The sequence below is a fragment of the Sminthopsis crassicaudata genome, chromosome 3 (assembly GCF_048593235.1).
Source record: "Sminthopsis crassicaudata isolate SCR6 chromosome 3, ASM4859323v1, whole genome shotgun sequence".
Taxonomy (NCBI): domain Eukaryota; kingdom Metazoa; phylum Chordata; class Mammalia; order Dasyuromorphia; family Dasyuridae; genus Sminthopsis; species Sminthopsis crassicaudata.
In genome coordinates this window covers 585,945,902-585,959,503 of record NC_133619.1, presented here as the reverse complement: position 1 = coordinate 585,959,503, position 13,602 = coordinate 585,945,902, and the positions used below count along the sequence as shown (strand labels likewise).

General features: G+C 34.4%; 1 protein-coding gene across 1 annotated transcript in view; it reads left to right on the top strand.

The window, feature by feature from the left end:
* Positions 1–13,602, top strand: part of CSMD2 (CUB and Sushi multiple domains 2) — a 988,708-nt gene that overhangs the window by 944,351 nt on the left and 30,755 nt on the right. Inside the window, 4 exon segments of the mRNA XM_074305059.1 lie at positions 1,666–1,848; positions 6,249–6,425; positions 7,489–7,668; positions 9,462–9,635. Coding sequence (XP_074161160.1) covers positions 1,666–1,848; positions 6,249–6,425; positions 7,489–7,668; positions 9,462–9,635 — 714 coding nt within the window.

Here is a 13,602-nt window from a genome sequence, read left to right as displayed (position 1 = left end):
TATAGAATGGAAATTTTGGAGAACTGAGTGGAAAGAACATAGCATGCTTTATAGGTCATTCAAAGACTAAGGCCATTCCATAATCCCTGAGGTGAGAAATGAAGTTCCCATCAAGGACTCTGATCACATTTGACTTGTCCCTTCTCCTTATCAAGCCCCACTTCCAGGAAAAGATCTGGTCAATTCATTCACACTCAAGTCTAAGTGGCTTGAAATGTTATCTTACCCAAGGAAATTTATCCTGGGGCAAGAATCTTATTGCCAAAATCTGTCTCTCATAATGTCTCTCATAATTTCCCTACACCAGTCCATTGAGCTCCTTCAAACCCTTTTTGTTCTCTGGATAAAAACATAATACAAACATAACTTTTCTCCATGACTTCAGATACTTGTAAGATTATAGATATAGAACTGGAAGGTAACTTAGAAATTATCTGGTTCAACCCCATCATCTTAAAAGATGATAAATTCTTTGGCTACAACAATTCTCAAAGGCTCCTTCTACTGACAGGGATAACATTCTCAAAGAAACTCATTGCTTTCTCAACATATATATTGAATTATCAAGTCCTATCCATTCCATCTCAACACACTCATGGCTATCCCTTTCTGTTTTTGCTCCTAGTCCCTGGAGACCAGGTCTTCATTACCACTTGCTTTGACTGGGAGGAAGGCAGGGTAGCTTAATAAGTCAAATGCTGGATTCAGAATTAGGAAAATATGCTTATAATACTGAGTAGCAGCAATATGAGCATGAGTAAGTCACTCAGCTTCTTAAAGTTTCAATTATCTTATCTGCAAAATACATACAGGAATACCTGTAACATCCCTATGTTGGATGTTCAAAGAAGACCAGGGATTTAAGGCACGTAGCAAACTTCAAAACATTATAAATGTCAGTCATCTATGTCCTCAGAGGTATTTTCCAACTTAAAATTCTATGATGTCTTTTTCTCATCTTCTGTCCATCAGTCATGAATTTAATTTTTGATAGTGTACTAAGTATTTAGTAAATATCTTATTGATTGAATGAATGCTGCTAAATATATCTGAACAGTAAAGTGAAAAAGAAGGGATGATACCTATCCTCAGACTAATAATTAGTGAAAGATTCTAAAGAGAAATGTTCTTTTAGCTAGATGTAGAGTTCTTATATTTTTTGTCAGAGCGAATCTTAAAGGAAGTCATTGAAATCTTAGAATTTTACCTAGATGAACTAAAAATATATTTTGAAGTCCCTGAAGCTACATTTTGCATTTAAAATTTTAGTGCAGTTTTAGGATCATGAAGTTCTCATGCTTATTTTCCTTTTTTATAACCCTTTTCTTTAGTATCACAAATATCTGGGTTGTCCCCAGGGGCCATGAGCATTTCTTTCTGATTTCTACCTAACCTCTGTGGTAGATATAGGCCAATATTAACCATGCAGCAGTGAAGTAATTCTTTTGGAATAATATGAGATGATTTAACATAGTCCATATTGTAAAGAAAATTAATATCCTTGCCTTGAAATTGGTCCTGTGAATGTCCCAAATTTTCCCAGGCCACATGCCTTGTTCTTGTTAGCCATAATTCTAGAAATTAACTTTCCTACTTCTTATCTCCACCATTCCACATTCCTTATATCATATTAATACAGTGGATTTGTTTAATTCTGACCAATAGGTAGCAATGTGGGAATTTGTGGGGATCCAGGTATCCCACCTCATGGCATTCGTTTGGGAGATGAGTTTGTCATTGGAAGTCTGATGCGATTCAGCTGTGAACCTGGCTACATGCTCCGAGGGTCATCAGAGAGGACGTGCCGTGTCAATGGCTCATGGAGTGGTACCCAGCCTGAATGTGAAGGTAACACATGGAATGTTCTTCTCATTGTCTGCTCTCTCCCACCTTCTCCATTCTCTTTCTCAAAATTGTCCCATTAGATTCATTACCCAAGTATAGAACTTTTATCAAGAAATAAGAAAGCAAGATGAATATCCGGCAAAATATTTGAGTGAAAGTACTCTTTTATCTTTCCCTCCCTCTCAATCAACTTTTCTAGTTTTGGGGGGAAAATAAGTTTTCTAGAATCAAAATCCATACTGAGGTCTGAGATCATCAAATGTATATGCCTTATTTATCATTATCTTCATCACCTTTTTCACTTGGACAGGATTGGAAATTGTAATAAAAACAGTAATTAACGCTGATATTGTGCTTACTCTGTGCCAGGGATTGTACCAAGTTCTTTATATTATTATCTCATTTCATCCTTACAATAACACTGGGAGATGGGTGCCATCATTAACCTTATTTTACAGATGAGGAAACTAAGGCAAACAGCAATTAAATGACTTATTTAGGTTCACTCAACTAGTAAATGTCTGAGGCTGGAGTTGAATTCAGATCCTCTAGACTCCAGATCAGGCATTCTAGCCACTGTACCCCCGGAATAGTACTTTTAACCTGGCGAAAAAAATGTCCCATATCAATTATATATCAAATATCCCCTTACTTCTTTTTTTAAAATGATAATTAATTTTAAACTAAAATACAAAATAGGAAAATGGGAAAAATTACCATGTGCACAGCAGAACATTTCAATAAAAACTATAAAATATAAGAAATACCACACAGTGTATTTAGAGCTATCTTTTCTTTGCTTCCTTGTAAGTTTTCTTTTGTTCTCTGTTGTGCATTTTTAGATTTTATTTTTCCCCCTTCCTCCTTCCCTCTACCCCTGAAGTTAAGCACACATTTATGTGTGTACACACACATAAATACACATCCATACATATAAACATCTATACATACACATAGGTATCTGTAATCATACACATGTACATATGTACACATAGATATCTGTAATCATACACATATATGCATATATATCTATGTAAGACCATATTATGCTTGTTTGTTCTCTATTTCTCTGAAGGTGGATGACATCTTCTTTCATGAATCCAAGTCTTTTTATATTTTTTCTAAAACTACTGATTCATCATTTCTTATACCAGAGCAATATTTCAGCTTTAAACTGTCTAGTTTTTTTAAATAGTCTAAAACAATTTTGATTCATATGGCTAACATAAGACCCTTGTACTGGTATTCTTGCTAAGCAGCTTACTCCTCCATTATTCTTCAACCCTTGTATCAAATTGCCCACAGAAGTCAGACAGGTTTGAGGAAGGACACATATAGTGTAGTTTTTCTATTTTTCTCTTTTGATTAAATCTATTCTATCTTTAATGTTGTCCAAAATCATGATTATTACCTTTTAGTTTTATATTACCTAATTTTTATGCTTATATTAACCTAATACATTTTACTCTTTATCTTTGTTTATGTTGTCTATATCTTTTACTTCCTATCCCTCTTGACTCCTCTACTTTACTTCTACTTTGACCTCCAGTTACTTAACCAATACCTCCTCTCCAAGGATGCTTCCCTTAATCTTTTCTCCAACCTTTCCTCTTGTACTCTTGTTTCTATTTGAATGTAGATTTTTATAGCCTTCCAAATGTATATGTGTGTGTGAATTTGCATTTTCCTGGATTATTGTATTAACAATGTTTTTTTTTAAATAGTTTTCAGATAGTCCATTTATTCTTGTTTTCTCTCCAGATCACTTATCACTTTGTTTTTCTTATGAGATGTTTCACATTATCTTCTACTTTTTCATTCTTTATATTTTATTTTATTACTTTTTCTTCTTTTATAACTTTGATTGCTTCTCCTTGTCCATTTCTAATTTTTAAGAAGTCATTTTCTTACTTAAGTTTATAGATTTTTTTCAGTTGGTTGATTTTCTTTTTATAATCTTTTTTGTTTTCTTGGATTGTTCTTATGTAAACTTTTCCCCTCAATATTTCTCATTTGAATTTTAAAGTTTTTTTTTTACTTCTATGAATTTTTTTTGGGGGTAGGTGGCCTTTTGACATTACTCTTTGAGGGTAGCAAAGCTTTTTGTTGTTGTTTTACTTCAACATCCTCCTCTGAAGATTAACTTCATTTTTTTTTTTCTATTCTCATAGTAACTTTTTATAGTGGGGTTCTTTCTCCGTTGCCTACTCATTTTTAAAAATTTTATAGCAACTTGTTATTGTAATCACCTTTAGTCCTGGGGTGTGGGGAATGTTGCCTCTGACCTAAGGTTTTTCTTCAGTTCTCCCCCTCAAACCTGGAACTGAAACTGAGAACTCTGTCCTCCAGTAAGAGCTCACAACCAGCACATTTGCTCCACTGATTCTGCACTCACCAGGCATTTGTTGGTTCCTTCTGGCTCAGGGCTGCCTCCCAGCAGCACACGTGGGCCTGACATCCCTTATCAGCAGAGGTTCCCTCAATTTTTCTTAACTCAGATGCTTGACTTCCCTCACTGAGAGATACAAATTTCTGTGGCTGAAGCTACCTCTCAATTCAGCTAGCCGTAAGGCATGCATTTTCAGTGGAGCTAGCCTGGAGGTGTTTACCCTTCTTATGGGCCAAATTCTGTCCTAGTATCTTTCTGCTTGTTCCAGAAGGTCCATTGCTCTGTGCCAATTTTTATTTATTTTTACTGGTCTACTTTCACTCTGAAGAGCTATTTTATTTTGTTTGTGGGGAAAATCTGAAGAGTTTGGAATTTTATAATCTACTCTGGCATCTTTCCAGAATCCTCTCTACCCAGCTATTTCTTGATGATTAGTAACATTTTTTTCATATCTAAATAAAAGTTATAATGAAAGAACACCCATTGGTAATAGAAGAATTGAACTAAAATAATATTCAAAAAGTGACGATATTGAAACTAGCAACTATTACTTTTCCAAATGCTTTAGGGCTTTGTTTTTCCTTTAACAGGACCAAGTCTGTGGTAGTTTGGTGTTTCAAAGCAAAAATAATAATAATAATAATTATTATTATTATTATTGGTTACTCTGTGTTAAGTATGTAAGTATAGGTGTGTATATATTATATGTATTCATTTATGCATAATACACATATACATAAATACACATCATATTTTAAATTAGCATTAGGAATTCTGGGAATTCTAGGAAATTGTATAGATTGAAAATGGCTCAAAGAAATAAATTTATAACTTACAGGTCCAAAACAATCTTTTTTTAAAACATTATTTAATATTTTAACTTTCCCCACTTACATGTAAAAACAGTTTTTACCATTTGTTTTCAAATTTTTGAACTCCAAATTCCTTCTGTCCCTCCCTATAAGATGGCAAACAATTTTATATAGGTTATACATGTGTAGTTTTAAGGGACAATTTGGAGCCCCTCTAACCTATGATATAAGTTGAGGCTTAGTATAATGGACAGAGCTCTGGATAGAGAGGTTGAGGAAATTTTTGAATCTAGAATTTGCTTCTTACTTGCTTTGTGAACTTGGGCAAGCCCTTCACTTTTCTAGTTCTTCCTTTTTACATATGTAAAATGAGGAAGTAGGATTAGGTGGTCTTTGAGAGTCTTTCATTATTTAAATGCAAGTGTATCATACATTGACCACTAATTTCAGAGAGGTCCCTCCTATACTGGAAGGAGCATGCATTTGATCCAGTCTGACATTTCTAATCAATTAGGCAAGCATTCATTCAACAGATATTTATTAAAATTAGAACTACATTTAATATATCAGTAGCACATAATAAGTACTTAATAAATGTCTTTTGATAAATTGTCCAGAGAGAGCGCCTAATCCATTTGGAAAGAAAACAATATAAATAAAATAGAAAATAAGACAATAGTTGATACATAGTTGTATGGCAACACATCTTATCTATTTTCTTTCTAGAATATAAACATCCTGAGGGCAAGAAATATATTTCATTTATCTTTGTGTTCTTCCTAGGACAAGTTGCTTTTTATGTAGTAGGTACCTTAGACAAATTTGTGGAATGTATCCACATATTACATACATGCCCTGATTTAACAAACTGTTCTATATGCAGACAAATGGTTACCTCCAATTAAACATATATCTACAGGATCTATGTAGTGGCATTTAGACTAGAAGCATCATGGTGGAATTTGGCTTTCCTTCCCAGTCTTCCACTAACCCTTGTTTAGAATTGTTAAACATCCTCACTCTTAACTAGATCAGTTCATGTTGATATCTAAAGCAGTGATGAAGGAGAGGTTCATACCATTTGTCTATCTCTATCAGATTTTAATTTGTCTCTGGGCAGTTCTAAGCTTCTCAAATGATACTATGCTCTCTCTGTGGGAAGTGAAACATATTAAATTACTTTTGCTCTTTTTTCTTTCTAGTGCTATCTTGTGGAAACCCAGGAACACCAAGCAATGCCCGGGTGGTTTTTAATGATGGCTTGGTTTTCTCCAGCTCAATCATTTATGAGTGTCGGGAAGGCTATTATGCAACAGGCCTGCTCAGCCGACACTGCTCTGTCAATGGCACCTGGACTGGGAGCTCCCCAGAATGCACAGGTGAGATCTATATTAATACAATGTGTCTATGGAGGGGTAAGGGTGTTGGCTAAGCAATGTGATCTGTACATATGTATGTCTCTATATTTTCATGTGTTTACAATAATACAAACATTTATTATATGTTTATATAAACATGTAAACTATATTGTATAAGGTTATACTTTTTACCTATTAATATATTTTAATTTATTTAAAATTCATTTAATATATTCTATATATATTGTGTAAGCACACATATGTATTGCACAGTGTATATCTGTACATAAGAGAAAGTATATAACTATATTTATACATCTATATGTGTACAAGTGTATGTCTGTTTATGAGTATTCCTCTATAGATAATACATCTGTACTTGTGACCAGTATAGATATAAACCATATATATATGTGTGTGTATATGTGTGTATGTGTGTATGCACAAACATGTGTATGAAATCTACATATGTACTGAGTATCTGGATTATATATGTATGTGTATGTGTGTGTATGTACCAATTGTGTGTGTATATATATATATGTATGTATGTGTGCATATATATATGTATATGTATATACATCTAGATATGTGAATTTGTACTAAACTTTGTACATATCTAGTATATGTATACATCTGGACATGGGCATTTGCATATATGTCTAGAAGTTTATCTTAGGACTATGTACATGTATATTTGTTCACACGTGTACATGTACATAAGCATGTCCATCTGGACTATGTATTTGGAGGTGGGTATGTATACATCTAGAATGTAATACATACTAGACTGTATGTACATAAATCTGGATATGTGTACTAAATGTCTGGATGTATGGTTGGATGTGAACAACTGAATATGTGTGTATGTGCATGGATGAATATCTTTGGGCAGTTTCATATGTGTACATTTGTACACATGAACTTTTACCACATCATGTGCCTCTGGATATGTGTGTACACACATGTGTGGACTATGTAAAGTATCTATAAATGTGGATTGTTGGATATGTGCAGATCAAGTCCTGAGTAAAAGAAAATAATTGATGCTGGAAATTATCACTTTTTCATCCCTTTCTTCTAGTTATTAACTGTGGTGATCCTGGAATTCCAGCTAATGGAATCAGACTAGGTAGTGATTTCACATACAACAAGACAGTGGCATACCAGTGTGTTCCAGGACACATGATGGAATTTGACAGAGCATCTGTGTTGCGATGTACAAAAGACCGAGTATGGAACGGTACCAAGCCAGTGTGCAAAGGTGAGAACTGAGGTCCTCAGGTATAGTAGGGTAGAGAGGTATCAGGTTGAAGGGAAGAACAGGATATAAATTTGAGACCTGTTCCCCATATATCTGTGAAGAGAGGAAAGGAGGGGAGCAGAAGAATAAATATGTGAGACTTCCTTCCTGGGTTTGAGTTGGTAGGTAGTTATAATTTGGCAAATCCTTTGTCAAAGGAAAATAAATGAGAAATTAGAATGAAGTGGGCATTTGAAATTTCAGATTCTTGGCCATGGCTATTTATGCAGATCCTTTTTTATGTTCCTCTACTACCTTCTCTACAATGTGGAGCTGTGTAGAATTATTCTGCCTGCTTTTGGGATGCAGGATGGGAGAGCACTTAAAAGTTGCTAAAGATAAATTTCTAGCCTTTTATGATAGCTTTTATGAGCTCTGTGATCTTGTAAAAGTCACTTAACTTCTCTGAATCTTGGTTTCTTTGTATGTGAAATGGGAATAAGAATGCCTGCCATGGTTACTTAACAGATGACATGATATATGTAAAGTACTTTCTCTCTTTATAAAATTTATAAAGTATTATATAGATGTTAGCCATTAAGTAAAATTTAGACTGTAGAAAATTATGAATTGTTGAAATTTAGATCTCTATGGAAGCTTACTAATCATTAAGTCCAAGTTCAAATCTTTATAGATAAGAAAACTATGGAACAGAAAAAGTAAGTGATTTGCCCAACCTCACACAGCCATCAAGTGATAGAGCTAGCTAATTCAGTCTTCTTGGCCACTAGTAGCCTATTTTCAAAAGTAGGGGGTCACTAACTATGGCTAGTTTGGTTTTTGGAGCCATTCTTAGCTCTAGGGTTAGACAAATGCAGATGGTGAGATTTGTTTGGCTATTGGACCTTAATTTCCAACTCCTAAAGAGCTTACCACCTCCCTGATATTGTCCTAAGCATTAATGATCTGAGGGGAGAAACAACTAATTGGAATAGACAATGAGAAGTGTTACAGACAGAAAGTGTTTTAACAATTCAGAACAGGTAAAGGTCACTGTGAGTCTTTCAGATCAAAGGTCAGCAGAAATGTGGAGCAAGAATACTGTACTTTGAATCTTAATCAAAAAACCTCTGTGCTCTATCATCTAGGGTAAAATATAGAGAACCTTACCCTAGGAATCAAAATACAAAGCTCAATTGGAAGTCAGCTCTCCCATTTACTAACTCTGTGACCTTAAGCAAATTAGTTCACTTTATGGACATTAGTTCATTATTTGTAAAATAGTACCAATACTTCATCTACTTCTCAGGCAGTTGTAAGGGTCAATTAAAGTAAAATACTTTGTACCCAATGGTTGTACAAATGTGAGCTTTTGTCATCATCTGTGTTAGCTTGCATCCTAACCCAATGGTAACCAAATAATTGTCATGCATTAATTTTCAAAATCTCCAGAAAAGTCACCTGAGAAGAATGCTATACTGCTACTTCTCTGTTGGAAAGGATAAAATAGCAATGGCCTAAATCTCTGTGCATTTGGTTCTATAGCTTAACTTTTTGAGAATAACTTGCCTGGTCTATGTGAGAGCAATGTTGCCTGATTTTTATCTCTGAGTTTAATAACTATGTGTATCATTATACTGGAAGATCTTTGAAGATGGGAACTATGTTCTCTATAATACCATGAATTCCCTAAAAGCAGAAGGTCATGAGTTCCCAGAGGCAGAGCTAGAGTTACTTATTTTGTTAATGGGCTTTGATGGAGCATGGTTCCCTTGGGAAATCATTAAGAATCAACCCTTTGCTTTCCTTTGCAGCCATTCTGTGCAAGGCACCCCCTCCTGTTCCTAATGGGAAAATTGTGGGATCTGATTTTATGTGGGGCTCAAGTGTGACATATGCCTGTTTGGAAGGCTATCAACTTTCTCTACCTGCTGTGCTCACCTGTGAAGGCAATGGTTCCTGGAGTGGAGAGCTGCCCCAGTGTTTCCGTAAGTGGGTGTCAGAGAGGAATTGTGTTCATGTATGAAGAATCCAGGTGACCTTCTTTGGAAAATAATGGTCCTATTAAATCCTGTGCTGGTCAGACCATAGCTGGAGCATTGTGTTCTGTTCCAGGAACAATTTTAGAAGGATAATGATGGGCTGGAGAATGTCCAGGGAAAGAGGAAGATAGTGAAGGATCTTTGAGATATGAACACTGGTTAAAGAGCTGAAGATTTTTAGTCCTGACAAAACATAGGAGAGACATGATAGTTAACTCCAACTATTTAAATACCTAGAGAGAAATGGCACTTATTTTGGTTATCCCTAGATTAAAAACAAATTAATATATCATCTTTTAAAAATAGCATTTTATTTTCTTCTGTGATGAATGAAGAGTCAAAAAGGCACACTTTCTGGGCCATTGATGATGAATTTTTAAATTATAGCTAGGAAATAATTAATAAAATAATGATCATTGGCTTTCTCTGGCAAACAAAAGACAAGCTTTGGGGGACATTATGAGTTTAAATATCCTTGGAAGAGTGGGTATTTCCAACAGGCAGAAATCAACTCTGATTGATGAAACATCATTGAAAGAATTAATAATATAATGAGATGTAGGTTTATTCTAATGAGGAAGGGGCATGACTTTGATTATCTCACTCATCACTACCCAGACCACTCCCATCTGTGCCATCTAGACAAGTCACATATATCCCAGTATAGTGGGGTCTCAATTGAGAAGAGTGTTAACCCAATCTCAATATCCTATCCTTCAGAAACCACTTTGACCTAAGAAAGAATGAAGAAATAGAAAAGGAAAAATCCACAAATTCATAATATTGATTAGTTATTAACATAGGTTTAAAATAATCATTTCCCTCACTTTTTAACAAGCATTTTTTTTTTCCTTTTACCTTCCTGCACCAATCAATAGTGGTGATGGAAAAATTTGTAACATAAAAAGAACAAGTCTCATATTGACCATGTTAAAACTCTAGATCTCATTCTGCATCATGAGTACATCATTTCTGTTAGGGAGTGGGTAGAATGCTTCATTGTTAGTCATTTGGAATTATGGTGGGTTATTACGTTAATCAGAATTCTAAAATCTTTCCAAGTTGCTTATCTTTATGATGTTATTGTATAAATTCCCTAGTTTTGTTCATTTCAATCTGCATTACTTCACAAAAGCCTTTCCAGATTTTTCTGAAAACCATCCCTTTTATTATTTCTTATAGTGCGATAATATTCCATTACATTCATATAACACAATTTGTTCAAGCCATTCTCCAATTGATGGGCATTAGTTTCCAGTGACTAATGGCAACTTGGTGCAGTAAATAGATTGCCAGACCCGAAGTCAGAAAAACCTGAGTTCAGATCTGATCTCAGATACTTATTAGCTTTGTGATCCTGATCAAGTCACTTAACCTCTTAACTGTCAAATGGCAATAACAGCATCTGCCTTCCAGGGTTGTCATGATGATGAAATGAGATAATGAGGTAAAGCACGTAGCACAGTGCCTAGCACATAGTAGGCACTTAATAAGTGCTTATAATAATAAATGTTGAAACAATTCACAGCTTCAACACCAGTATACTAATGATTTTATTTTCTTATATCCCCTCAAACATGTTGTCATTTTTTTCTTTTTTATCTATTTTTATTATCTTTAATATTCTACTGGCTATGAGACAGATTTACTTTAATTTTCATTTCTCTTATTTGGGTGGATTAATTTGCAAAAGAGCACAAAGAACTGTCCTAAAGTGGATTGTGCTGCTTCAGAAAGTAGTGGATTCTTCCTTACTGGAAGTCTTTAATCAGAAACTTAGGGAACATTCCTCTTCTTAGAAGGAATTTTTGCTGAGATATGGTTTAGGTCACCCTCCAACTCAATATTTGTAAGCTTTCCTCTGCTGGAATGCATCATTTAATACTAGAATCACAATTTCTTATATTTAAAAGGAAGCTCAAAGATGATTTAATTTAGGAATTAAATCCATGATCTCTAGTCCATGATCCAAATCTGGTCTTCTGACTCTTTTTATATGATCTGGAAGCTAAGAATTTTTTTGTTTTGCCTTTTTAATAAAATAAATTTTTGTTCAAAAAATATAGAAACTAATCTTAGCTCACAACTGTAGAAAAATAGGCCATATGCCATAATTAGCCCACAGGCCATAATTAACTGATCCCTGAAAGCTATTGGGCAAACAAAGATGTTTGCTCCTTCCCTGTCTCCTAATACTTTAATATGATGAGATTCCTTAAAAATTTTTGATTATATACATACATTAATTTTGACATATTTCCATAAGGTCATTTTAGCAGGGAAAATCAGAACAAAAGGGAAGAAACCATGAGAAAAATAACAACAACAAAGGTGAAAATAGTATGTGTAGATTCGTATTCAGTATCCATAGTACTTTCTCTGGATGAGGATGGGGTTTTTTAATCCAAAGTTTATTGAATTGCCTTGGATCACTGAATTATTGAGAAGTCTATCATAGTTGATCATCACACAATCTTGTTTCTGTGTACAATGTTTTCCTGGTTCTCCTTGCTTCACTCATCATCAATTCATGTAAATCTTTCTAGTCTTCTCTGAAATTAGCCTGTTCATCTTTTTTTAATATAAGGAAATTCTTAGTCAACATCTTAAAATGTTTATGTGGAAAAAGAGAACTGGAAATATTTTAACCTAATACAAATAAGAATTTAGTCTGGAACCATAAAAGGAATTAGAAAAGAGACAAAGGATGTATTTCTTTTCTAAGGGCTGTTCCATGCTCATACAGTTGGATGTGTAAGTAAATTAAATGGCAGTATTCACTTCAGGTCCTTAGATGCAGGACCTGAAGATCTCCCTAGAATTCTTTATCCTAAAGTTTCTATTATTGTCTTAACAGATGAATTGGGTGGGTAAAACTTTGAGGATTTCATTTTTGCCCTTTTTATTCTTTGCCTTTGTCACCTTTGCCTTGTATAATGCTTTATCTGGAATTAAGGCCAAAACCTCTGCTGAACTTGGTAGTAGTGAAAGAGGTGTAGAAAAGTAGAAAAGTAGAGAAACAGCAGGCCCCACTCTCTAGTTCTTTTCTTAGCTCTAAAATAAACCATATCTCCAATGTCTTACAGTCATGAATTGTAAAATTAGCATGAGATTACGTTTTTATTTTTGCTTTTTTCATGAGCAATAATTTGAATACATGCATTTTGTCCTGCTTAGCATGGCAATTGGTTATGTCAGGATAACATTTCTGTGAGAACTACTTTTGTTTTTATTGCTCTGCAGAGAGGAGGAAAAGAGTTACCTGATGAAATACTTCATTGTGACACAAATAATAAAATCGTTTAAAGCATTAAAACATCTGCTTGCAGCACACTGACTATCCAATATAGTTGAAAGCCCAATTTAATGTGTGATCACTTTCTTTTATCTGGAAATGTGCCAAATGGATCAGGTCCAGGAATTCTTAGGTTGTTCATTAACTATGGCATTTTACCAAAGGAGCCTGAGAAATATGTGTTGCTATTAGTCTGCATGTTCCCAGGGAATTAGTTCTTAGTGATTGAACTCTTACTTCGTGTTTTGGGGTTTATTCTCTTTCTTTGGCTTCTTATAAAATGTTAGAGTTAGAATGGACCTTGGAACATATTAGACCTAAAAGAGATTGTAGAGATAGGCCTTTTATTTACTGGAAGAATCTATTCTATTTCTTGCTCCAGCCCAGTAGCTGCTATTGTCCTTTCTATGTATGGGAGGTGTGGTGGTCCTGATACAGCGAATTTCTTTCCTACTTAAGATAATATCCTATGATCTTGTTAGTTAAGTTCTGAGAAGAAAAGAAACATGTAAAACCAAGCTGTCTCTTGATCTTCCATACCAGGATATTAATAGGGAATTAATCGAAGAGTAATTAGTAGAAATAATGAGTAGTATTAAAGGTAGCCAGACCAATCAT